Source organism: Prionailurus bengalensis, chromosome A1, assembly GCF_016509475.1.
Source record: "Prionailurus bengalensis isolate Pbe53 chromosome A1, Fcat_Pben_1.1_paternal_pri, whole genome shotgun sequence".
NCBI lineage: Eukaryota > Metazoa > Chordata > Mammalia > Carnivora > Felidae > Prionailurus > Prionailurus bengalensis.
The window spans coordinates 113,013,372-113,041,257 of NC_057343.1; the positions used below are offsets into that span (position 1 = coordinate 113,013,372).

Genomic DNA, 27,886 nt, shown 5'->3' on the forward strand with positions numbered 1-27,886 from the left:
ATGTTCAGAAAACAGCAGCATCTAGAACAGAACTTTTAATAGGGGGTAGCGCCTTTGCAGGCACTGGGTGGGGTGATCCCAGCTTTTCGTAAGAATACCTTTAAAATACAGGGGCGCCTGGGTGGCTCAGTCCGTTAAGCGTCCGACTTCAGCTCAGGTCACGATCTCGCGGTCCGTGAATTCGAGCCCCGCGTCGGGCTCTGGGCTGATGGCTCGGAGCCTGGAGCCTGCTTCCGATTCTGTGTCTCCCTCTCTCTCTGCCTGTCCCCCGTTCATGCTCTGTCTGCCTCTGTCTCAAAAATAAATAAACGTTAAAAAAATTTTATAAAAAAAAAATAAAATACATTAAATGGGGTCCAACCCATAGAAGAGCAGCTGTACTTTAAGTGTCCATGGATAAAGCAAGCACCTATGGCAAGAAGTTACTATGGATAATTAGTATATTTAGGTACATTTTTGTCATGTCCCCCACAATAACGCCTACACATAGGAGAAAAATGGTCATACATGTATGTGAGATATTTTAGGAATTATGTGAATCTATAATGCTAACCGATTTGCGGGTCCCTTGAAATAAGTCCATGCTCCCAACTTGCTAGTCTGCTAGCCTAGAAGTGTTTGAACACAGAAAACTTGGTAAACCTGCATGTCACTGACTGGGACCAGCAGGACCTTGTCCGTGGATGGCTTATTTGTTAAGGATTTTCTGTAGAAAATGACCTGCTGAGAAATAATGTTGTGTTCCCATCCCATCTCTAACTATGCACCCACAGGAAAGGTCTGGTGGCTCTGTCCCTTCCAGAGAATGGCCAGGCCTTTGTGTTCCTTGTGGCTGGTCCTCTTACCGCTGTGGATCAGTGACCCGCCATTGTGTTTCAGCTGACTGTCCTGTTTCCACAGTCATGGCCCATTGAAGAACTTAAACAGCACTATTTGAGAAGGGAAAGAGATGAAACTATGTGGTGTTTGTGTCTCAGAAGGGCCCAGCAGTATTCTGTGGCTGTATTTGGGCTTCTGAGAAGAGGGGCAACAGTGACAAATCTGTGGGGACCCCAGCCTGCGTCTGGGTTGCTTCAGCCCCTCTGAAGTGGGAGAACTCCCAAGAGGTGGCTGCGTGGGTACCTGTTAGGATTGGCCCAACATGCAAACCCCCACCCCATGCAGAAGCATCTGCCTTCAGAGGAACCTCCTGGCCCTGGCAGGGACCAGTAAGCAAGACACCTGACCCTGGTGTGGAGCAGTGGAGCCAGACGGCCTCACTGTGTGGCCTAAGGAGTAATGTTAGGGACCCAGCTAGACAAGGTGAGGGAGCCTGGAGGAGAAGCGATGTTTTTAGGACTGTATAGGCTCTCCTCTGCTCCTGGATGAAGATGACGAGCATGGTAAGGGTCTATTTCATTGACTCTGAGCATCCTGCCTGTCTTGGTATAGGGGGCTTGCGTTTGTCCTCACTGAATTTGGGAAAACAAAATCACGGATGCCCTGAGTGTTTCGGGTATTTAATCCACACCTATCATAGTAAAAGGTAATAGGGTCTTGATTTAGGAAAAAAAAGTATCAAGAAAAAATGGTCTAGATAGCAAAGCCTCATGATAAGAAATCAAAATTTGATTTATAATTTATCCTCATTTTAGAACAAAAAACTCTAATTAGAGAAACAAAACATTTTTTGTCCTAGAAGGAAATATGTCTAATGTGAATCCCTTCACATGCACCTGTACACCCCCAAGCCAAGCCCTGAAGGTTCAGGAACAGCAGTCTCAGAGCTGGTGGTTCAGTGTGAACAGAGTACTGACCCCAGCATCTCACCTCCTTTCTCCAGTTCCTTCCACAAACAACATGCAAGTCCACGGATTTCAGTTGTGCACATTTCCCAGCGCTGCTTGCCGGCAACCTCCCAAGTCCGCTTTTAAAGGTCACCCAAGTTTGTTCTAAATAGAGTTAACTGTGAACTCTGATTCAGCGCTTTTCTGAGGTCTGCCAAGCCACGCCTCCCCAGGACCTGTCTTCCAAGCCCCGCCCCCTGGACTCCGCCTCCTAAGCCGCGCCTCCCTGGACCAGCCCGTCAAGCCACGCCTTCCCAGGTCCTGTCTCTCAACTTCCTGCCTCCCTGGATCACGCCTCCAAAGCCCCGCCTCTCTTAGGCCGTGCTTCCCGGGGCCCAGCCTCAGAGCATCTTTTGGCTGGAGCAGCTGATGGGAAGTGCCGCTGTTTTCTGCTTTGTGGTCCCGTATGAATCATCATGCCCCTGTTGCTAATGCACATGGGCCCTAACAACCATCGTCCAGTTGAAAGATTTGCTTCTCACTGAGTGACACGTCATTGATGCCACAGAGTTCTTTTACCTTGTAAAGCAAGCAGGAGAGGGTAGGTAGGCTTGGAATCTTCACTGGGACCAAAACAGTTTGTTTCAAGTGTAAGGCGTCATTTTTTCAGTAAGGTGTGGTGACCCAGGTGCATGCAATTTTCACAGCTCATTAACTGTGCACCTATAAGCAACATCTTTTATTGAATGTAAATTATACCTGAATTAAAAAGGAAACTAATAAAAACCAGGATACGACGAGGCCAGAGAAGACGACCAGGGGCTCCTGAGAGTCATTAGTCCTCATGGGAGAAGAGGTGAAAACAGGGAGGAAGTGCAGTGGAAGAATGCATCATCTCAATGAGATAACAAGGAAACCTCAAACAAACCCCAAATGAGGAAAGGTCTATTCATCAGAAGTGAGGCAGCGTACTCTTAAAAAATGCCTGTGTCATTAAAAGCAAAGAAAAGCTGTAGAAATGATCCAAGTTAAGGAATCTGGGGGCGCCTGACTGGCTCAGTAGGTGGAATGTGTAGACTCTTGAGTTTGGGGTTGTGGGTTGAAGCCCCACATTGGGTGTAGAGTTTACTAAAAACAAAAATAATAAAGGAAGCTTAAGAGTCATGACAACTAAATGCGGTGCCTGGTTAGACAAGATCCTGCCCTTGGGAGAGAAGGAATGCCATACAGGTCAATATGAGCTCAAGTGATAACTTGAGTATAGACACTATATTAGGTAAAGGTATTGTGAATATAGATTATGACTCTGATTACTGTAGCAGGTAGGACAATATTCCTATTCTTAGAAAACACATACTGAAGCATTTAGGAGTAAAAGGCCATTTTGTATCTAACCCTGAAATGGCTCAGAGAATAATATTATGTATGTATGTGTGAAAAAAATATATACACGTATGTACAAAAGAATTTCCTCATTGCTTACCTTGGGGAAAAGAGTGAAAAAAGTACAAGTTTGGGTCTTGTTGACAATGCCGGTTCAAAGTTCATAAGGTATTTTTCCAACATTGGCACCTCTAAACAAGGAAGATTTTTATCCAACATCTCCTATCAGTAACTCCTGGAAGCCACATCATACCCGTAGCTGATTCATGAAACCTTTCATTCCGGGTCAGGTCACTGTTACCTGGAGAAGAACACAGCCCAGGCAAAGTTTATGCATTGGGACAGGGGCATCTGTTCAGTGATAAGGGAGGGGAGGAGAGAGGAGGGAGAGGGAGGGGGAGAGAGAGAGAGAGAGAGAGAGAGAGAGAGAGAGAGAGAGAGAGAGAGAGAGAGAAGGGAGGGCAGAGGAGGATAGGGGAGAGAGAGAGCACACAAACCATACATTTTACAAATGAGGTAAGATGTTAACAATAGGTAAATCTGGATAAAGGATATAGAAAGGTGTTCTTTGTACAGTTTTTCTTTTTTGCACTTTTTTTTTACAAATTTGAAATTATTTCCAGATAAGTGTATGTGTGTGTGTGTGTGTGTGTGTGTGTGTGTGTGTGTGTGCTTTACCATTGGTGATGAGGGAGCTGGAAAGAGTTCCAAGGCCTTTGCAGCATCAACTGGTGTCCAGAAGGCATTGGCTGCTGGTTCAGATTCGTGTCAGTATTGCAGGTAATGGTAGTCACCATGGCAATTATATTGCTTTCATAGTCATAAATGGATATTTCTCAAGCAATAAAAGCTAGGTGGCTTATGTTACAAACCTGGGAGAATATATGAGAGAATTTCCTTATCGCTTATTCTAGGAAGAAAAGGAAAAATGTTCAGGTGTTTTGTTGACAAGGCATGCTGGAGGTTGGGCAAGTATTTTTTTTAAACAGCTATACCTCTAAACAAGCAGAATATTATCAGGACACGCTCCTTCAATCAGTAACTTCTGAAAGCCACATCATACCTTCAGTTGATTCATGAAAACCTTGACTCCTGGGTCAGGTCACTGTTATTTGGACATAAGCATGACACAGGTACAGTTTATATGTTGGGACATTTACATCTGTTCTGTTTCATACCAAAATTTCCCAGGATGACCCTAGCAGCATTATAGTGGATTTGGGAAAGGAAGGGGTGTCCAGTGACCTCTCAGTGGGCTTCCAAAGACCATAGTGTCTGACCTTGCTCTGAGCTCAGTGGACCCTTTGCCCCCAAAAGTGGCCATGACCCCTGCTCACTCCCTGGAGGATCTGCTATGAAAGTGGATGGGACTCTGCCTCCTGCCCACACTGTAGTTGGCCAAGCACACATGACAGTGATTATGACTCTCTTCCCCCCCACACAAAAAGAAAATGTGGGATTCATCTGTTCAGGCACACTTCCCAGGCAGATAGGAAGTTCCCCCTGTACCCCACCTCCTTCTGGGAGGGGTAAAAGGACAGGTTGCACCTGATTCTCAAATCTGCAGTTTGGACTCTGGAATCATGAAGCTGAGTATTTTCTCTCAACCGTTCATCTGATAAAGATGGGACTGTTTGGGGAGCTTAGAAATTCACCTGTGTAATGAACGTTGCTGCCTCTTTGTCCGCGTGTGTAAAACCAAACTGAGGTGCCACATTCAGGGAACTAAACCCAGGTGGCAAAATAGGTGTGTGTCACAGGCAGGCTTTCATTCTGTGTCCTTCCTGGTCATGCCATGTGAGTTCTTCAAGAAGAGAGTGTTGAGAATAAGAGTCCACTTTTTCTGCAGCGGGTCTGGGAGTCCTCTCTGGTCCTGAAGCAAAGCTGAGCCAAAGGGTCCGTGGAAGGGGAGATGAGCAAGAGATGGAGACGGGAGAGCCAGCTGGAAGGGTTATATGGAAGAGATGGAGTCGCTGCTTGCTGGCTGCATACAGCCCTAGAAGAAGCTAGGGACACCATACCCCATAATCTGCCAGTAGACACCCCAGAGGTAGACAAGGAGATAGTGGCCCTGTGCCCCTGGACTTTGAGGAGCCAATGGCATCAGGGCTGCCCTCCAGCTGTTGCAGGGCACGGCCTGACCAGGGCTGGAGTTACAGAATGTTTGGCCCTCCAGCCCCTGTATCCTGCCCCCCTACTTATGCCAGTCACCTCAGTCTCAGTAATAATCTGTTGATAACTTATTCCACTGCTACAATGTACCTGAGCACTTTATAGGTGTTGCCTTATTTATATTCACCTGTTATCTTTTTTCCTTTAAAATATTTTTCAGCTTTATTGGGATATAATTAACATTGATATAAATAACACTGCGTAGGTTTAATATACATGTGTATTTGTTGAGTGGTTAGCTAACATGTTCATCCGTGTCATATAGTTACCGTTTGTGTTTGTGAATCGAGAACTCTTAAGATTTACTCTCTTGGCAACTTTGTGTACAATAAATATTGGCCTGTTCTCTTTTTAAAGATAAGGAACCAAAGGCTGACAAAAGGTAGCTTACCAAGGTTGAAAGGTTTTTAAGTAGTGGGTTCAGGATTTGGAACCAGAATAGTCTGGGTCCAAAATCTCTTATGCTCTTTTACCACACTGTGCACAAGTACACACACCCACACCCACAGACAACACACACACACACACACACACACACACACACACAAAAGCACACACACATAAACACACACACACACACACACACACACACACACAGAGTATATGGGACTTTGCAACCTCTTTCTTAAGAGGGAGCTTGGTACAGCTTGTCATATTTGATCCTAGACAGTCTGCAGTCCCTGCTGCTTACAAAGACATAGTGATGGTTGACCAGAAACCTCTGGACGTCCTATGGCAGCTGGTACTTTATCACCTGGCAGGCATTGTCTCCAATCTGGCTACACATGTTGGCACGGGCTTTCTGCTGGGACTTGAGAATCTTGGTTTGAGCTGCCAAGGTCAGCAGTTTTGGTAAAAACCAACAGGCCATGTGAGTGGAAACAGTCAGTGGGCTGGGCTGGGTCTGGTGCCGGAGAATGGCCAGTCCCTTGACCTCAGGTCGCTTGCCATCTTCTCCTCCCTGTCTTTGCAGCCAACCTTGGTTTAAGACCCAGGACGATGACTCTTGGGAAGCCACCAGTCTACCAGGGGCCTGTGGATTGCATTGCAACCATCGTGAGGACCGAGGGCCTGGCAGGGATGTACCGGGGTGTTGGCGCCATGCTGCTGAGGGATGTCCCGGGCTATTGCCTCTACTTCATCCCCTATGTGTTCCTGAATGACTGGATCACACCCGAGGCCTGCACAGGCCCCAGCCTCTGTGCTGTGTGGCTGGCAGGCGGCATGGCAGGTAAGGACAGCCGTACTGACCCCTGCACTTGTGCTGATCCCCTGTATTGGGAAGGCTGGGGAGCCCATCATGCCCTTCTCTGCCCCAGGGAAGGGCATGGTTCACCTAGCTACTCATCCAGTGAGTATTTGGTAAGCACCTGCTATATGCCAGACCTAGCCAAACAAAGGAAGGGCTGGGAATAGAGAATGGTCTCCCTCTTTTCCGCATCTCCTTCCCTCTGGACCTATGAGAACAGCAAGTCCCTATTTGGGATCGTTGAACCTTTGGTCAGAAGATATATTCTCCCCTTTCATTCTGGGTCAGGTCTCCTTGAGCTCTGAAAAGCAAATCTGTTATCATGGTTCACCTTTTTTCAATGTCGGCACATAGCAAACCTTTCTAATGTGAGCATTTCATTAGCTCTGTGAGGGAGGAATCAGTCTCCCCATTTGTCAGATGAGAAAACCGAGGTTCAGAGAGACTAGGTGACCCACCCAAGGGCACACAGCTAGTGCATGCAGACAGTACAACAGGGACTCTGTAGTCAGTGAGTTCCCAGTTCAAATCCACACTTACTCAGCTTGTGACCATGGACTGGTTTCTTCACCCCCCTTCTCAGAACTCATACGGCATCCCCATTTCCTTTAGGGTAAAAGTCAATGTTCCTGGAGTGGTTTTCAGTCCCTGTATGATCCAGCTGTCTCTTGCCCGTCTGCACTCAGCTCCTGCTCTTGCCCCTGTACGTGCTCTGCTTCAGCCACGCTGGTCTCCTTGCTACGGCATGACCATGCCTGGCTCCTCCCCACCACGAGGCCTTTGCACCTGCTGTTCCTGCTGCCTGGATTTAGCCATATGTAGGTCATCAGGGACTGTGACAAGACCCATGTTGGTGAAGGGTGTGAACACCCAATTGAAGAGAGATTGGGAGAGAAGGGGATGGAAGAAACAGGACAGTCCAAGTACACACGACACCTCTGAGGGGCTTGGTGGTGCTGTGAGGGGGACGGGGACGAGAGGTATGCAGCTAGAGCCAGAGCAGGGTGTGGAAGCCAACAGGGGGTTGCTTCTTAAGAAGGCTGAAAACGTGGCATGTGTGATGCTGTGGGGAAAGGTCTGGAAAGAAGAAAATCGTCGTTGCTCCTCCACTTCCTGCTTCTCCTCCCCCTCCTCCTCATTAGCTATGCTCAAAACTCCGCAAACACATAACAAAGCCTGTGTCTTAGCCACCAAACACCAGTGTCCAGCCCGCTGCCCCCATGTGTCTGTGGCCTGGCCAGAGCTAGCTCCTAGTAAGGGCTTAGTAAGCACTTGCCGACGGAGGACAAACAAGGCCCCATCCGCTCTAATTTCTGGTGAGAGCAGGTATGAGGGGCCTGGTAGGCAGACCTCACTTTGTAATACCCTTGCCCATGGGCTAAGGAGCCAGGGAATATGCCAGGGCAGCACCTGGACAGACTCCAGGAGAATCAGCTTTGTTATTCTGGCAGGAGTCAAGAGGAAGGGGAGGTCCGGAGGGTTCCCAGAGGGTCACGGGCAGGAGGCCATGGAGGTTGGAGGCTGGGATGGGCAGAGGGCCCAGGGCAGGCTAGGGCTGCTTTTGGGAGCTCCTGGGCAGCAATTACAAAACCTTGCAAACAGCTGCCTTGGACTTTGGCATCAGTTTGTTTTTCTCTTCCTGTCCAAAAATGTGCCAATTTCTGTGTTTATACAATAACCTGGCATTGTTTTCCTAGAGTCCTTTCAAGTCACAAAGGTGCTCAAACTGGGGCACCTGAGCTTCTCCACCAATGATGAGCCAGGCTTGTGTGGTCCCAAGGCCTCTATGTCACACCTCTGGAAAAGTCACAAGATTTCTAAAGACCTGCCCCTGCTCTTTTCCATCTCTGGGCTGGTCCCTCCCTGGCAAGCAGCCTACCTGCAAGTGTTTGTTTAGCTTCTCTGTATGCAGAGTCGCTTCTGTCTCTGGGGAGCTGCAAGCCTTCAGCCTCAGGCGTCGCTCTGGGCTCTCACCCTTGGTGTCCTGGAAGGGCGCTGCAGAGTATTGGTGGGGCCTGTTCCTGCTTCTCCAGTAAAAGCTGCTAATAAAGGCATCCACTTAGGAAGCTCTGGCTGTGGGCCTGGCACTGTGCTAGACGTTCACGTGCGTCCGTTTATTTGTCCTCACAGTAACCCCATGAAGATGGGTGCTGGTGCCCCACTTTACAGATGGCAGACCCAAGGCCTGGAGGAAGAGACTTCTGTAAAGTCCCACACACAGCAAGTGATGAGTGAGGTTCAGAGAAACCTTTGCAGCTCCTGACTGAACTCTTTCCACTTCCCCCAGCAGCTTGTTAAGCCTGTTAGTGGTGGAAATGGGCAGGGAGCCACGTCCCCTTCAGATCCCAACCAGCCAGTCCCTGACACTTGTTTGTCTCTCTCTTTACAGGAGCAATTTCTTGGGGGACAGCGACTCCTATGGATGTCGTGAAAAGTCGACTCCAAGCTGATGGGGTTTATTTAAACAAATACAAAGGTGTCCTGGATTGTATCTCCCAGAGTTACCAGAAGGAAGGTCTTAAAGTAAGCCCCACAGTAGTCATACGGGGTCAGTGTCAGTCCCTGGAAGGTGGGCCAGACGTTTGGGGGGTATATGAGGTTACAGAGAGGGGAATCAGGAAACTAAAGTGCTCACAGTTACCATATCAAGCACGACTTGAGATTCTTGTCTCATTTAGTCCTTGCCCCAGGCTGGTGGAGGAGACAGAGGTTCAGAGAGGACTAGTAACCTACCTGAGGTCACACAGCTGGTGCATGGCAGAGCCAGGGCCTAGACCCACATCTGTGTGTCACCAAAGCTTCTCTTTCATAGGGATAGGCTGAGAGCTGCTTCCTCACTCACTGCTCAGTGCCTCACTCTCCTGCAAGCTGGGGGCCCCAGAGCTACCTGAGTCATCACATCTCCCAGTGTCTGGTCACTTGGTCTGTCTTCTCTCTCATCCCACTTGAGTCCTTACACCATCACCTCTGGTCTCAACTATGAGGCAGCCTCCAAGATGGCCCTGTCTGCCTTCTCTTTCCTCTTCCCTGCACCCAAAGGGCTCATTTAAATCCATGCCTCTTCCAGTCAGCAGACTCGAGTTTAAAGGCAGCCTGGCAGCCTGAGCTGGGGGGAACATCCAGGCAAGTTGCTTCACTGCTCAGCCTCTGTTTTTCCAAGGATAATCATCCCTACTGTGAACAAGGGGGATATTTGTCAGTGAAATACAAAACGTGCCTAGCTTCGTGCATAACACAGTATATTTAAAAAGAGCTACTTGTCATTGGCTTTAGTATTAGTTTAATTAGTGCAAATGTCACTACTGAGCATTGGGTCTTTGCTTATATGTGTCGCATCCCCAAATATATGCATATGTATATATGTATATATGTATGTGTATGTATGTGGATGGATAGATAATTTTTTTTTTTGCTTCAGTGGAGTACTGGAACTTCTCTGGAAACCTGGACTTCCACAAAGCCTCTTTTGTCTGCACATACATCTACATGTACATGTATATGTATGCATACACAGACACACACACACACACACACACATATATACACACACATATACTCACATATATATACATATATGTATATATATATGTATATATGTATACGTATATGTATATATATGTGTATGTATATATATATGTATATTTGGCTTCAGTGGAGTGCTGGAACTTCTCTGGAAACCTGGACTTCCACAAAGGCTCTCGTCAGTAGGTGACTAACCAAGGCAGTGTTCTCCAGGTGCTCCCAGACAGCAACTGAGGGGGCTGGAGCCAGGTCATACATAGGCTGCTGCAGGTTCCACTGGCAGTACTGAGGTCTGTCTGCCTAGTACCTGATACACAGAGGGACAGGACTCTGGGGTACTTGACATGTGATCCTGGATCCCATGACTCCCTCAGAGGCACCTGTCTTTGTGGATGGATGTCCAGTTTTTGTTGTTGAGGTGGGGTCAACACAGGGACGTCTTGTACTGCCATGATACTGACATTACTCTATGTATTTACTTTTATTGAGGTCTTTATATCTTCATACAGCTTCAAGTTACTCTCTAGTGCCATTTCATTTCACTCTCCAGGACACCTTTGAACATTTCTTGCAGGGTAGGTCTTGTGATAATGAACTCCTTCAGCTTTTGTTTATCTGAGAATGTCGTAATTTCTCCCTCAGTCTTGAAGGATAGTTTTGCTGGATATAGGATTCTTGATTGACTGTTTTTTCTTCTTTTAACACTGGATATGTTGACCTACTGCCTTCTTGTCTTTCAAGTTTCTAATTAATAATCTGCTGGTAAACTTATTGAGGATTCTTTGTATGTCATGAGTTCCTTCTATCTACCTGTTTTTAAAAGTTTGATTATAATGTGTCTTGGCTTGGATCTCCTTAAGTTTATTTTGCTTGTAGTTGGTTAAGCTTCTTTGATGTTTATGTTCATGTCTTTCATCAAATTTAAGAAGTTTTTAGGAAGTAATTTAGGAAGTTTTTGGCCTTTATTAAGCAAGTTTTTAGCCTTTATTACTCCAAATATTCTCTGCCCCTGTCTCCTTTTGCTTTCTGGGATGTCCACAATGCATGTATTGGTTTGTTTGATAGTTTCCCACAGATCCCTTAGGCTGTTTTCACTGTTCTTCAATCTTGTTTCTATTTCTCAAACTCAATAATTTCCGTTGTCTTATTTTTAAGTTTGCTAATTCTTTTTTCTGCCTGCTCAAATATACCTTTGAATCTTTATTGTGAATTTTTCATTCCAGTTATTTTATTTTCAGCTGCAGAATTTTTGTGGTTTTTTTTCTGGGTTTTCTATTTCATATTGATGTTTTTGTTTTTGTTCATATATTATTTTCTTGGTTCTCTCCACATTTTCGTGTAGTCTTCAAGCATCTTTAAGACCCTTGCTCTAAAGTCTTTGTCATGTAAATCTGCTGTCAGGTCTTTTTCAGGGACAATGTCTCTTGACTTATTTTTTCTTCTTCTTTAAATGGACCATACTTTCCTATTTCCTTTGAGGCCTTGTTATTTTTTATTGGAAACCTGACATTTGAGTCTAATAATGGGTTAACTCTGGAAATCAGATTTGGTGTCTTTTGTTATTATTTTTGTTGATTGTTACATTTTTGTAATTGTTTTAGGCCGTCTCTATGCCAAAGATCAGCCTGAAATGTAAACTCGAGGTCTTTTCAGGTCTTTTCTGAGCCTTTCTTTGGGTATGCACGGTTACTTTCTAATTTTCCCCATACATGCAGTTCCTTTTTAATGTCATAGTCTTTAATGTCTATCTCCCAAAGAGGAAAAAGAGAAAAACCAAGGGGGGAAGGGTCATCAGCCAGAGGAGGAAGGGTTTGCATCAGTGAAACAATAATGACTACCTCCCTGTTTACACCTCTGTGATCAGAAACAGCAGTCAGTGATCAAAACATAGATCTCTAATATTTGGAGAACAGGGTTCTTATTGCCCACTCTGGCTTCCAAAAGCTATGTGTGCAGGTTGCTCCTCCAGCATACATCCAGCTGCCTGCCACAGGTCTGGGGGGTGAGGGAGGGGTAGCTGCTACCTTGCTAAGAGCTAAAATTGTCTGCACTTAACCATATTTACTGTGCAAACCTTCTCCTGGAAGTTGTAAGGATTCGCCAAACTGTAGAATTTCAAAAAAGTTACATCAGACAGATTCCATCAGTGCAAATTTTATCTAGGTAAGGAAACAGTTGGCTGGCATTTCCTATTCTGCCACCTTCCTAGAATCCTCACCTCACTTGTCTTTTGTATTATTTTAGTAGAAGCACAGTTTGTGATTCAGTCAACTACAGAGGGACACATAAGAGACATTCGCATAGGATGCTTCTTTATTTGAGATACTTTGTCTGCTATTATTAATGTTTCAAAAATTCAAGTTAATGTATCAAAATATTAATGTTATAATTCTATAAAGTCTATAGAGGCTAAATATATTGCTGATATTATTTCCTCCAAAAATTACTGTGCTCTGTTAAAAACAAAGTCTGGGAAGGCAACTGAGGTCAGATTATAGATTTCTTAATCTCAGTAGCATTTGGTTCAGTTTATATTCAGAGACAGGTTTTAAACAGAGGCAGCCGTATTTAGCTTGATTAACCACTCATTGACTGAAATTAATTTTTTTAATTTTTATTAGTTCATTTTTAAAATGAATAATATATTAACATAGGAAGCTTCAAAAGGTAAAAGATGATATACTGTCTAAATGTCCCTCCTTGGTCTTCAGTCTTCTCTCAAAGATAATCACTGTTATGAGTTTCTTACAATATATTCCAAAAATAGTCACAGCCAGTGTGAGAATATATGTGGCTAGGTATATTTATATATGTTTGTATTATGTGTTTGCATATAAACAGAAATCGTAACATGAAGAAAACATGCCACACAGTCCTGGACAGTTGGGTTGTCTCACAATCAGATTTCTGGCAGCAAGAGGAATGACTTTTCCTGGGGCCTCAGGGGTGTCCCCAGTGACAGATGGCTGTAGCACTGGCTCTATGGGCCACCCACTCCCAAATAGTTTTTACTGCCACTCACTGAGGCATGGTAAGCCAGCCTGTTCCCATTTTACCATGGAAGAAGAACTCAGTGAAAATAAAGAATTAGAATGGAGTAAAATAATGATGACGGTACCCATATCTGGTAGTTCTTTGTAACTCACTTAATGACTACCAGTAAAGCATTCCCTTTTTGATAGAGGGAATTAGAAGTCTAGGACTTAGGGGGCATTCCCAAATCAAAAAAGAAAGCTCTGGAACTTTTGGGTCTACTCTGCCTGCTGTGATGATCGTCATGGGCCACATGGGCCGTTGCTCACACTTGGAGAGCTACCATCCGAAATAAGGAGGCCAGAGGAGTGACTTGGCATCTTTGAGCTGCACAGAGAGGGCTGTTGTTGAGGGGGTTTGTGATAGTAGATTGAGAGAGGTGGAGGAGGAATATTTAGGCAGTCTCTATGCCTCCCTAAGGAGAGGTGGAGAGGAATATTTGTAGGAAGAGAAGTTTCCTGAGGCACCAGAGTTGATTGCCCTTTGGTTCTGCCATCCGGGGACTGGAACCCTCCCTCCACTCTAGGAATCCCTCACTACTGCTACCACCACCAGCCCTCTTTCAGCTTGGAACTGTTTCCTTTTCACAACAAGGAATTTGTTCATTCATTTGTGTGTCCATCCATCCATTCATCCATCCACTGATTCATTTAGTGAGACTTATAACAGACCCTCTGGGTCAAGAAAAGCATTTGACGCTGGGAGTTCCAAGGTGTAGATGATGAGGGTTCCAAGGTGTGGATGCTGAGCGTTCTTAGGTATAGATTCTGGGGGTTCCAAGGTGTAGATTGGGGCTCCAAGGTGTGGATGCTGAGGGTTCCAAAGTATAGATGCTGGGGGTTCCGAGGTGTAGATGCTGGAGTATAGATGATAAGTTCTGAGGCAAACCACACCGTAGGCCCTCTCTCACTGCCCTGACTGGGATTATTAATGGGGGTACAGACAAATTATGGGTGGTTAGGGACAGTGTGAGAAGTGTTGTGACAGCAGAGATGCTGAGTGCACAGAAGACAACGGGCCACAGTCCAGCTTGGGGTGCCCATGGGAAGACTGCTAGAGGTATAGCCAGGTTTGGGGAACATTCCAGCAGAGGGAGCAGAAGATACCCAGTGGTGGGAAAGACCTGGCTCCTTAGAGGAATGGCAGGCTGTTAACCTACCCAGAATGTCAGGTATAAGAGGCAGCCCAGATAAAGTGCAGGGCCAGAGCAAAGGGGTCTTGTCAGGCCAGAAAAGGGTGTAGACTTGACACTGGGCAGTGTGGAACTATTGAGGCTTCATGAGGACTCAGTCTGGTGGTTTTGTATTCAGAAAGCTTGGGATAAAAGCCACCAGGTGTGTGCTTTGCCATCTTCGGGCCTTACAGCAGAGCAAACCATGGCTGCTGGAGGGAGGTCATGTCCATATGTCTGAAGAGTCCCATGGTTCCTTCAGGGCCCAGCACTGTGGGAGAGGAGATCCACATTCCAAGCTGGGCCCTGCCTGGCTCAGCCTCACAGAACAGAGTCAAGCCCAGGCCCACAGGGGAGTGTCTGTTGCACCCAGCATGGAATTTTCCTCTCGGAGCTCGAGCCAGTTCCTTGCTGTTATTCAGTCACTGTGGGTGAGCTTGGGGAATTCCAGAAAGGTTAGGCGTCAAAGAGCAGCCCTGATGTTAAAGGGTCCTCCTTGCCTTATGCCTGCATCACTCCAGGGTTTGGCTGAGCCACTTGCTTACCTGTGGGGGTCCTTGTCCATCACCTCCCTTCTCTGTGAGGGTCAAAGCTTCCCCCAAGTTCACAGAAGCCATTCTCTTCCCTTCACAATCAAGCTACATCTTGCAGGCTGCCATGGAAGGCCAAGGTGCAGGTGCCTCTCCTGCAGAAAGACATCCTGACATCCTGACCAATGACAGAGGCCTGTACCTACCCTGAAACCACAATGCCTGACAGCTGAGAAAACTGGGGAAATATAAAAGGGCTGGATTTCTCCTTCCATAAAATTACAGTATCAGTTCTATTTATTACACTTGGTAAATATACAGGGGTCAGATAACAGGTTTATATCATAGGCTTGACAGTTCTTGGGTCCTTTACATTTGAGTAGGGCTTCCTTTAGATGTGTTGTCTAGGGAAGACATTTAAGGACCACTCCTCCCCACCGCACCCCTCACCAAATCCCTTAGCTGTTCTCATCACATTCTAGATTATATTGTAATTATTCCCAAATGGGGCCTATCTCCCCGCCCCCAGGAGGTTTTAAACTGGGCAAGGGCTGGAACTACATCACACTGATCAGATCTACTCAATGGGAAGATTCAGGGAGGAAGTGAAGTATCTTATCATATGCCCTAGGGATGGAATACAAATACCCTGTTCTTGTATAAAAGGCTGAGTTAAGCAGCTCATCAGTACAGGCCAGGCCAGGACTCCTCCGCACTTGTACTAATGATCTAAGGTTGAGTGCCACCCTGTGTAAAGATGGCTACTGATGATGATGATGATGATGATGATGATGATGGAGATAGTCAACAGGTCCATGGCAGGTACTGTACAAGCGCTTTAAGAGCTTCTTCTCTTTTATTCCCTCAACAGCCATATCAAGTCAATAGTATTACCCCCATTTTATAGCTGGGAAGTTGAGTTCTAGAGACTTTGCTACTTGCCCAAGCAAGAGCTATTAAATGGCAAAGCTGTGTCTCAACTTCATGCCTAGTGTCTGAAAAGTATGGCCTGAGTTCTTCCCCACTCTGCCCCTTGAGGGACATCCTGTCAAAATGGTTGGTCCTGACTGGGTGCTCTGTCTACCATTGCAGAGTGAGTGGAGTGCAGAGCTCGGATTTCCAGGTTCCAGAGAATTGTGTGTGTGTGTGTGTGTGTGTGTGTGTGTGTGTGTGCGCGTGCACATATGTGGGGGTACATACATGAGAAATAGCAGCAATTAAACAAGTGTATGTGGGTGTTCATGGTCAGCAGCTTGCCCACAGTATTTAGTTGTATGTGTACCAGGCCTGGGAGGAGAAACCCCATCACAGGTGACATGGGTTGAGACAGGAGCATGACTAGGGGGCATCCGGGGTGGTTTTGGCTTGTAAGGGCCCTTTGGGCTCTGTGGGGTCCAGCCTGGGACAAGTGGGCAACATCCCCAGCCTCTCTCTTCACCTGCAGAGGGTCCAGGTCAGTCCCCTGTGATAACGTTACCTTCTGCCAAAGGTGTTTTTCAGAGGCATCACTGTGAACGCTGTGCGCGGCTTCCCCATGAGCGCTGCCATGTTCCTCGGGTATGAGTTCTCGCTGCAGGCAATCCGCGGGGACCACGCCGTGACTAGCCCCTGAGCTCCAGGTCAGTGTGCTTCCTTCCCAGCCCGTTGTACCTCCTGGGAGCTTGACACTGTCTTCTTTGCCATGAACACGTTGTGACTTTCTGAAACATCCCTGCCATTTGTTTCCTCTCTGATCCGTGTGAGTTCTGGGGCTACAGTGGCCAACCTTCTTGTCATCAAAAAGCCCTTCTGAAATGCTCGCCTGTGACTGGTGGTGAGCTGGGTGCTCGTGAACTGAGATGGGCACAGAATTTCCCTGTTTATAGTAAGCTCGCCCATCTGTTTTCCCATCCAGCAGCTTCAACAACCCTTGAAGGGAAGTGTGTTTCACTTTATTATACAAATTCAGTGGCCCAGGCCCAGAAGTGAGGCCTTAAGTTAGAGTGTCCACCCCCTGCCACAGGGCACCATCTCTCCATCTTCCTACTGGACTCAGATCTTGAGTCTGAGAGCCAGCGACGGGCTCCCACAGCCCTGGAGGACAGCCTCTGTCCTTGTTCCCTGCCTCCCCCCTCTTTCTTTCTCCCGCTCTCATTGCAGAAAGATCACTACAGCCCAAGGGATCTAAAAAAAGAAACCTGACCAAGTGACTCCCTTAGTCACATGCCCTCTGTGGCTCCCCATTGCCCTTTAGGTAAAGCGTTAGTCCTTAACCCGTCATCACCAGCACCCTAAATTAATTTTCTCACTCTTGCCTCTGGATCTTTGCACATGCTGTCCCTGCCTGACCCCCTTTTGTCACACCCTTCCTCTTGACCTTGGCTTTACTAACTCCTCTCTGTCATCTGGGCTTTGGTCAAGAAATCTCTTCCTCCAGGAAGCCTGCCCCGATGCCTCCGCTAAGATGAGTTGTGCCTGCTGTAGGCGCTCCCTAACAGCCCCTTCTCAGCCCCTACCACATCCCCGTGCATCATACCTGCTGATGACTCTCCTCACTCCTCAGCCAGCGTGCAGTCCTGGGAGAGCTGCCACCATGTCTCCACCTCTGTGTCACTGGTGCCTCACGCGGAGCCCGACACCCAGATGGCCCCTCAGAAACATCACTGAGAAGACGGGCAATCAAGTGCCAGCGTCCCCTCAGCTCCTCCCCTTCTTTTCCTCCCCGTTTCTCCTTCTCTGGCTCCACATGGGTGTCCTGCAGAGCTGAGAAGACAAGGTAGAACGAGTCACTGAATTTTCTAGTCAACAAGAAACCATTTTGCTTCAGCCTTGGCGACTACGAATTCTCTCAAGAAGGATGGCTTTTGCCAGAAAGGTCTCGCAGTCCTCTCTGCTGCCTTCCCTGGGCCAGCAGAGGCCTGCTAGCATTCGTGGACGGGCCCAGACCCTAGACCCAGGGGAAGGGTGTGATGGATCAGGCCGATGAGACTGAGCCCGGGACAAGGCTTAGAATGCCGGCTTCATCAGATGATTTAGCTTTTCACTAAAGCACCCACATTCACAGCTCTCCCGGCTTTTGGCTCTCTCTTACAAAAGGAAAAGAGTAGTAACACATTTTGCATAATTAAACGTCTTGAGTGGGTTTTGTCCAGGGCGAGGAAGAAGAACGACCTGGTTCTTAAAGCTTTGCTCAGATATCAGCTGCTCTCCACCTTGAACAGGTGAAAATAGCTTTCAAAAAAAAAAAAAGTCCTATGATAAAATCCGTGCCTCTTTATTGCAGAAAAAAATAGAAAATACAAACACAAGAAAATAACCTATTTTCTGCAATACTTTGTAACTCATCCTTCCCATTTAATAGTTCAAGACCATTTTTTCCATGTCATTAAATATTCAGCAGCAAGGTGGTTTTTGTGCCAAGACCTGGCAGATCCCAGAGTGGCTGGACGCTTGCCCGAGCTGTCACACCCGGCAACTTGTGACCGCCCTGGTGGTTGGCTACTTCTGGAGGAAGGAAGAAGTTTCTAGCAAGCCAAATTCTGATCATCCTGGATTTAGCCTTTCAGAGCAGCGACCACCCCAGTTGGAAGCCGCCCTTTCCGGAAGTACTCTCACGGTACAAGAGGCACAGATGTGTGTAAGCCTTGCCTCTGCTGGAGTGAGACAGGAGGCTGTGGCCCCCCGGGTGGAAGAAGGGGTTTCCCAACGACTTTTCTGGAGCCTCATCTTGAACAAGCCTTCAGTTTGTTTCAACTTCCTGCTCTAACCTAACAGCCCCAAGGTCCTTTATCAAGCCCTGGATTTGAATTTGCCGAGTAGCTCTGAGATCATGGGCAGGTCCTCTAGGCAGCAGCAGTAGCATCTACTCTTTGAAGACTTGGAAACCACTGCCTCCCTTGTGGTCTAGACGGGGGGCAGAGTGAGAGGTGGTGTATGTTAGAGAACCGCAGAGCCCTACGGTCCCTAATCGGTGGCAGGAGGGTGCCCATCTTGAGTCCCTGGGTGCAGGTGGTAGGATGGCATGGAATGGTTTCCATTGTGTAGACTCCATCGGAGCAGCGTCCAAACCACAGTACCTACGGCCTCCTTCCAACAAGCAGGGGCAGGGGCAGAGCTCTCCCTCAGCCCCCACCAACTCCCATGGAGGAGGAACACTTCACTTTCATTTATCCTCTCCCCCAATTCACACACACGAGTGAACCAAGGACCATGGCAAATCCAGTAAGTGGGGCATGAGGTCATTGGGATGCGGCTAGTTTGACCTGTTCTCAGGGAGTACCAGACTCAGACAACATGAGAAAGATGACCCTGGGTGGTAGAAGTGGGGTCCCAACCCTGGTCAGAAAGTCAGCTCTTAGGTTTGTTGGAAGCCCATGAGTCCAGCTGGGCCATCCCCACTGTCCCACCAGGATCTCCTATCCCAGAAGCTTCCTGGAACAATGCTGGTCTGCCTCCTGACTTGACATTCTTGCTCCACACCTCATGGATCTACCTTTAAATCCTGGAAAGTCCATTTCCCAGGAAATAAGATACATTCTTCCTATAATACCTTTTTTTGAGCATTTATAGATGACCTCAGACAAGCTCCTAGCCCTTCACATCTGCCCTCATGGTGATGCCCTGCCAACTCTTGCTTCATATACACAGTTTTCCCAATGGATTGTTGACCCTTAGATCCTGCTTGATAACTTGGGTTTGATGAAAGCCTTATTTTTCATTCTGTTCCCCTAGGGCCAGTGTCACCTGGCCAGAGCTGGTGTCATCTGACCAGAGCCTCTTTTTGCTACAAGTGGGTGCTGGAGGCATGGCATCTCTAGACTCCTCAGTAGTGAACTTAAGAGAAAGAAGGCCTCTCTTCCACCCGTGCTGTGGGTCAGGTGGGCCCTCAGCCATCGGCGCCGACCTCAGAATCCCTTCTTTCCTGAGGACTCTGCTCTTTACCTCCCAGCTGTGGCCACTCACCTGCTGCCTGGGAAGGAACTGTTGGACCATTGGACCACTGACTGACCACCAGTTCTTTCAGATCTCCACTGGCCCCAATACAAAGCAGGATAAGATCGGCCCTGTCCCCATGCCTGCTGTTACACTCACTGGGAGCTCATGGAGGAGCTCAACTGTCTGCATGTTTCCAAATAAAAACACTGAAGACCTCTTCAGGTCATTACCGAATCAGATGCTTCTGCCTGGCTTCCACAGGATACTGGCCACTCTCGTTCTTCCCTCTGTTTAGATCTCTATAGATGGTGCTGGCCCAAAGAACCCGCTCCACACAAGTGCGAGGAGAAACCAAGGATGGCTGTCATGTTTCTTTATGCCCTGCTGCCTCCGGTGGGCACGGAGGGCACCTGACTCCGGTGGCACTTGCTGACGGGGCGCCTCAGAGTGGTGTTAGTGAGCGTGCTGGGATGGGCGTTCTCTGGGCCTTATTTCCACACGGAGAACAAAACAAAACAAAGTACTTTGTCCACAGCTTGGTTTCCAGAATGGTTTCATTATTCTAAATGTTCTCTCTCATTAGAACCATGTTGGAAGTCCATTGCTCTTTTACTGTCCTGTGGCCTGTGTCCATGACCCCTCTCTCGCTTTTGTGCCTACGACAGGCATCCCTAATCAGTGGTAGAGGCTTTTCCTGATGAGCCGAATGCTACTTCAGAATCCTCAGCTTAGGACCCTGGGCAGCCATCACCAGTCAGTCAGAACTGGCGCACAGATTAATCTATTTGCCATTCTTAGCTTACATCCCAGTGGGGAAAACATCCTTAGATTATTTTTCTTTCCCCTTTGAAAGTGTCTTCCTTGATTTCTCTGTTCCCTCCCACTGCTGTACAAAAAAAACCAGTCCCCCAATGGTTCTCTTGGCTGATAAACTGCAGAATCACCACTTGGTGGCAGCAGAGGTCAAGAAAAGCCTCCACAGATTGCAGCTTCTGGTAGCTTGTGACCAGGGTCCTCAGTGGTGAGAGCATCTGAACTCCATGACACTTCTCTTCTGGTTTTCTGGATCTCACCATCTCCCTTGTTGTGGTCCTTCTTCTTCTCTGTGGTGGAACGAACCTCGGACTAGGGAGAAATATACTTTAGGTTCCAGGTCCAGTCTGTCATTGGCTACCTTCCTTCGTGATCTTGGCAAACTTTTGGCCGCTCGGGGCCTCAGTTATCTCATCTGTAAAGTGGGAGAATTAACAATAGGTCCCCATTATTTGCCTTCCAGGGCTTTAGTAAGAATCAAATGCAAACAGGGTTTTGTAAACTGTAAAATAAAACACACACACACACACACACACACACACACACACACTAACAGGAGTTAAAGAAGGCAGAGGAGGGGAATGCTTGTGTGATTTTTCTGGTTTCTGGTTTTGACTTGCCTTCTTGTCTGTGAGTCTGGGTTGTTTGCAACACAGGGTAGCTGCAGTGGTGTTCCTTGGGCCTCGTTTCTACAGCTCAAACTCTAAATGCTACAGATGCCTGGCCTCTAGGCCTTTAGACTTCCCCATGGACATCCAATGCCCATGCATAGGTCAGGATGGATATAGACACTGCTGTGGTTCTTCTGATGCCTGGGATGTCTGATTAATCACTGATGCAAGCCCTCCAACCTGCTGACTTCCAGTGCCCCTTGCTGCCAGGCTCCCATCAAAGGGGTTTCCAGGAAGCATTTGGTCCAGCAGAGGAGTCCAGCCCATGAGTTCCCGGAGGTAGAAAAACCATCCAGAAAATTGCTGCTTCTCTCCTCTGGCTAAGAGTGGGGAGGGGCCAGCACGCTTTGGGGTCAGTCACTCCTGCCAGTCATAGGACCCATCCCCAGCTCCTGTGCCTCCTGCCTCCCAGCAGTGCAGACCAGGTCGGTCTCTCCCTCCACATCCATATATTCTGAAGACGTCCCTATAGGTTACGTTTGTGTTGAGTCCGGGACCTGCGCTCACTGCCTGCCTCACCGCCGTTAACTGAATGATTCCCCCACACCCTTGTGTGTACAACACATAAACGGAGCTTTTAAAATTTTTCTTTAAGTTTAGTTTTTCCAGGCCTCCGTTCTATCATGAAGTAATTTTGCCATTTTCACAGACAACTCAGAAGCTCCCAAGTTGAGGGCAGTCAGTTCAGGGTTTTCTCCTTCTCCTCCCTCTCCTTGGGATGACTTTAGGTTTGGCAGCTTGGGGTACAGAGAGAGGCTCCTGGCTCTTGGGAGACGCTCCGTCTTATGCTGGTCTAGTCCAGCGTATCTTCTTCCTGTCTAGTCCCAAGTGTGGCCTTCTGTCCACGGTGGCTTCTGTGGAAGCCTCTTTATTCCTCTCTGGTCCTGCCCCCATGGTCCTTGCATGCCACATCTACCAAGCCTCGGGCCTCTGTCCTGTGGAAAGTCTTGGCTTCTCCAACAGAACTCGGGGGCCTGTGTTAGACCCACCTTTGGGGCTGTCTGTGCCACACCATTTGCTAGATGGCAGGTGGCATTCTCTTTTCAGTGTGCTATCTTCCAGGACAAGAAATCCAGAGCCCTCCACTCTCAGGTCCTCACCCCTCCCCGGAGTCCTGCCACCACCGTTCCATGGCTCCGCTGTGGGCACAGTACTCACCAGTGTCTGCTGTCGTCCTCTCCTCTCCAGTGTCTGTGTAATACTTGTTTGTGATAAAAAATGCTCCACAAATAGAATAGAAAGGAATTTCCTCAACCTGGTGCAGGGTATCTATGAAAAATCCACAGCCAACGTCACACTCAGTGGTAAAAGGCTAGATGCTTTCCCACCAAGATCAGGAACAAGACAAGGATGTCTGCTCTTGCCACTTTTATTCAACATTGTATGGTGGTTCTATCCAGGATCATTAAGCATGAAGTGAAATAAAAGGCACCAAAGTTGGAAAAGGAGAACTAAACCACCTCCTGTGCAGATGATAGGATTTTGTACATAGAAAACCGTAAGGAATCCATTGAAAAAATATTAAAACCAATAACCATGTTCAGCAAGATTTTAGGATACAAGATCAATGACAGAAGTCAGTGGTATTTCTATGCCCTAACAATAAACATTCCAACAATGAAATTAAGAAAACAATTCCATTTGTAATACCACCTGAAAGATGAAATAACTAGGCATATTTTAGCAGAAGAAGTGTAAGATTTACACACTGAAAACTACAAAACCTTGCTGAAAAAATTTTAAAGATCTAGGTAAATGGGAAAGTATTCGATGTCATGGGCCAGAAGACTAAATATTGTTAAGATATTAAGACTCCCCTAATTGTTCTGCAGGTGTAGTTTAACCCCTCCCAAAATCTCACCTGGCTTTTTTTGGGGGGGAAAAGGGGTACATAATAAAGCTAATCCTAAAATTCATATGGAAATGCAGAGGACTGAGAATAGCTGAAATGAACTTGACAATAAGATTGGAAGACCAACACTTCCCTAAGACTACAGTAATCAAGAGAGTGTAGTTCTGGCATTATGATAGATGTGTGCATCAATGGGATACAAGTGAGAGTCCGGAAAGAAACCCTTAGATTTATGATCAATTGATTTTTCCCAAGGGTGCCAAGACAATTCAATGGAGAAAAGAATAGTCTTTTCAGTGAGTGGTATTGGGACAACTGTACATCCACATACAAAAAAAAAAATTTAATTGGACCCTTACTGCACACAATATATGAAAATTAACTCAAGATGGGTCACAGACCTAGATGTGAGAGTTAAAGCTATAAAACTCATGGAAGGAAATATAGTAATAAATCTTTATGACCTTGCATTTAGCAAAGGTTTCTTAGAATACCAAAAGCGTAAGTGACAAAATCAAATATAGACAAATTGGGCTACAATTAAAAACGTTTGTTGCTACAAATGATACCATCATTAAAATAAAACAACCACCCACAAAATGGGAGAAAATATTGCAGATCTTAATTCAGATAAGGGACTTATTTCCAAAACATATAAACAACTCTTAAATTTAACAATAAAAAGCAAGTAACCCAATATAAACATGGGCCAAGTATTTAAATAGACATTTCTCCCAAGAAGATATACAAGTGGCCAGGGAACATATGAAAAGATGTGTCTGTAGTTATTAGGGAAATGTAAATCAAAGCCATAAGATATCACCTTATAGATGCAGGGAAGGCTATCGTTGAAAAGATAGAAAATAGCCAGTATTGACAAGAATGTGGAGAAATTGGAACCGTCACACCCTGCTGCTGGAAATGTCAAATGGTGCAGCCACTTTGGAAAACAGTTTGGTAGTTTTACCATATTACCAGTCAGAATTACCATATAACCTAACAGTTCCACTCCTAGGTGCCCACAAGAAATGAAAACATATGGAGTCACCAAAGCCTTTACATGAATATTCATAGCAGCATTATACATAATGGCCAAAAAGTGGAATCAACCCAAACGTCTGTCAACTAACGAGTGGATCAATAAAATGCAGTGTATCCACACAACAGAGTATTATTTAGCAATAAGGAAATGAAGTATTAATATATGCTATGACATGAGTGAAAACATCATACGAAGTGAAAGGAGCCAGTTAGAGAAGAACACATATGATTCCATTTATAGGAAAAATCCAGAAGAGGCAAATTCACAGAGAAGAAAGATTATTAGTTGATTAGGCCGGAAGAAGGGAGAATGGAGAATGGCCGCTAATGAGTGCAGGGTTTTTTTGGGGGGTTGATGAAAGTGTGCTGGAATTAGACAGCGGTGATGGTCACACAGCCCTGTAACTACACTACAAACCGCTGAAATGTACACTTTAAGTGGGTGAGTGGCCTTACGTTTCTGCCGAGGGCTCCCTTTGCAGAGGAAGAGAGGCCTTGGTCTGGGGTAGGTGAGGAAAGCAGGCTAGGAATGGAATGGAACAGTTGAGCCTTCTTCACAGTATCTTCCTGCTTCAAATTGGTTGGATGTGCAAATAAAGAGACGGATGGATGGGGATTGGTCAAGACCAGTAACGTCTGGGCTTAGTTTGGTCAGCATCAGTGTGCCCTGGACTAGAATATTCTGGAAACAACTCTGCCTGGGCCCGGCCAACCTGGACAAGGCTACTGGCACTGTGGAGAGCTTCCATGCTCCTGTCGGTTAGATGTAAATATGGCCCTAGAGTTCAGTTACCTGAGTGGGAACCTTGGCTTCACTTCTTTTGAGCAGCATGCCTTGGACGAGTTATACTAACCTCTCTGGTCCTCAGTTTCCCCATCTGTGCACTAGGAAAAATTATATACAATAATCCTATATCTACCTCACGAGGTTCTTTCAAAGATCCAACTAGATATTCCCCAAAACATGCCTAGCCGAGTGCTTGGTACATTCAATACATATTCGTTCTTCTTTCTCCAAGGTGCTTTTTAGATAAATCTCAACTCTCCTGACACAGGCAGGAGAGTAATTATTGTGCACTTCATCACAGGCCCTGAGAACTCTGGGTTGAGCTTGTCTGCAGGGGTGTATCCTGTGGGTTATATGACTTTTGCAGAACAGCTGAGGGAAACCACCAAGCTACACTGGTGACTAATCTGGGACACTGGGCTGCCGCTCATCTCTCTGCCCGTCTTCTCCGGCAGCCGATTGTTCTGAAACCATCTCCAACCACCAGCGTCTGTCTGTCCTTGCTATGATCCCTGTGTGGGGCAAGCACTGGTGACGTGGCAGCTCTCAGTGCTGCAGGCTGTAAACCACAGCGTGTGACTTGTGTCTGAGGCCATTCAGAAAACGCAGGTGGAGGAGACGAGAGAAGGCCCTGTGGCCAAGGCCCATGTCCCGGCCATCCAGGGAGCTACAGGAGCCTCTGTCCCTCCTGGAGATGCCCCGACTGGCTCCAGATAAGCCCTTGGGAAAGAGTGCCCCCTATACGTGGGGCCAGAGCTACGGAAATATCACAATTCTGAAATCCAAACGGCTCTGAAAGCCCAAGATTTGTTGAGAGGCATTTGGCTGCCAAACCTGATGGCTTTGAGTACTCCTGTGTGTTGTTTTGTTTGTTTGTTTGTTTTGCAGAATATTAATGTATTTAATTACAGAATCCTGCCCCAGGTCCTGGGTGTTAGGTAACATATGGCTCACGAGCTATGGGTTCCCCATCTAGAAGGCCAGTTTAATTTCTGAAAACGATCTGGTCCTCAGGTGTTGGGATAAGGGCATGTGGTCCCATATTATTATGAATCTATTTTACCCTCAGACTGTAATCAGAGGAAACACACCTGCTATACACAGAATAAGAAAAGAACAGAGAGGAGAGAGCCTTGGGTTTGGGATGAGACAGCTGGGGCAGGGGTCCTGCTCCAGTTCTCACCAGCTGCAGGACCCTGGGAATGTCTTTAACCGCTCTGAGCCTCGATTTCCTTGCTTATATAACAGAAATAATAATCCCTACCTCCTGTGGTTATTAGGGGATTAAATGAGATAATGCATGCTTAGCACATACAGAGTAAGGGCTTAGTAATTGATTACAGGCTTAATATTAATAGATAATGATATATGTATTACCTGGGTGGACTCTTTTCCTCAGTGCCATGTGCACAGGCGTCCACAGACCAGCTAGGGAGCCAGGCCAGACAACCGCACCTGGACGCTGTGCTCAGTGTATGGGAGCAGGATCCCAGTTTTGGGAACCCTGTACAGGAAGGGGGGTGAGGCGCTGAGGACACTTAGTGCCCAGAACTTCCGGTCTTAGAGAGGAAATTATGTGGAGGATATTGGAATACGCTACTAAAAAACAGTAATAACGGTTGGGTGCTTGGGTGGCTCAGTCTGTTAAGAGTCTGACTCTTGGTTTTGGCTGAGGTCATGATCTCACAGTTGGTGAGTTCGAGCCCCACATTGGGCTCTGCACTGTCAGTGAGGAGCCTGCTTGGGATTCTGTCTCTCCCTCTTTCTCTGCCCCTCCCCCACTGGTTCTCTCTCTCTCTCTCTCTCTCAATAAACAAACAAACTTAAAAAAAAAAAGTAATAATGGAACATGAAGTCTCATACCCACTCTTATGGGAGATGATCAGAAATCCTCTTCGGCAGAATCTGTGCCCCAGTGCTGCCTACCCCCCCCCCCCCCCCCCACACACACACACACCAGTGCTACATGATGCTGCTCACTTATCTGGGGAAGCAGAGGGGTCAACAAGATGTGATGACTATTTGTCTCAGGGTCTGTGTCCCCTATAACATGTTGGCAGCCTTCAGCACTGAGGACAAAGGCTAAACCAGTGGTCTCCTTCTGAGAGCCTCTTGACCGCGAAAATCTGACTTTTGGCCCTTTCATATGCATGCCACTATAAAGAAATCACTGAGAAACTTTTCTTTCTGTGCAAAGTAAAATAATTATAATTGGATGTCTACAAATAATTATGATTGTGTACGCACCATTTCTGCAGCCCAGAAGATAGCAGAATGGCTCAGCTGACCTTGGACGCTCCTCGCTAAAACCGCCGCATCTGCCCCAGGCAGGAGGGGCTCAGCCGCAGGTGCAGGACCCAATTTGTGGCACTCCATCGCTAAAAGGTTTGCACAACTCTGGGGACCGGGGCTACTTAGAGTATCAGAGAATCTCACCTTTGGCCAAGGGCTGTTTAAAATGCAGATCACATCTGATATTGCTTGACATTGTGACTGATGAAAGGCCTAGCAGAGCTCTTTGAGGAACCTTTGATGCTCTGAACTTCCCATATTATTGTGGTCAGAGGTACTCAAGGATGGTTTAGCTCAATGGGGGAGGGGGGGACGATTCTAATTTTGACCGTACCTGGAAAAATACTCCCCACGGGAGATTCTTCCCCAATCCTCTCACCCGTCAGGTAGCGGGGGAGAGGGCGATTGTGATTGTCAGACCATCCCAATCCAAGACCTAACCCGGCCTCCCCCACAACGCATCACACACAGCTGGCAGGTGGCTCCCTCCCCAGGGGCCAGATCATGTGAACCCCAAGCTTGGAGGCTGCCTGGAGCTCTGTGGAGGGACCGCTCCTTTCTGAGCACCTGTAGCGTGTTTCTGGAGACCATCTCTTCTCCAGGTGAGCACTTTCCTGACCTACAGACCAGTTCATACTCTGCTTTGGCGTCTCAAAGGGCTTTCATTCCCTCGGCCAATATTTATGGAGT

The 27,886-nt window shown here is 46.9% G+C and overlaps 1 protein-coding gene across 7 annotated transcripts in view; it reads left to right on the forward strand.

Annotated features, from left to right (window-relative positions):
* SLC25A48 (solute carrier family 25 member 48) overlaps positions 1–19,974 on the forward strand; it is a 42,727-nt gene extending 22,753 nt beyond the window's left edge. The window contains exons 5-8 of one of the 7 annotated variants that reach the window (XM_043588350.1): positions 6,295–6,552; positions 8,960–9,093; positions 16,316–16,445; positions 17,369–19,974. In XM_043588350.1, coding sequence (XP_043444285.1) covers positions 6,295–6,552; positions 8,960–9,093; positions 16,316–16,438 — 515 coding nt within the window. In that variant the 3' untranslated portion in view covers positions 16,439–16,445; positions 17,369–19,974. The other 6 variants (XM_043588360.1, XM_043588341.1, XR_006298429.1 and 3 more) reach the window with 6 other exon arrangements.
* The last annotated feature ends 7,912 nt before the right edge of the window (positions 19,975–27,886 follow it).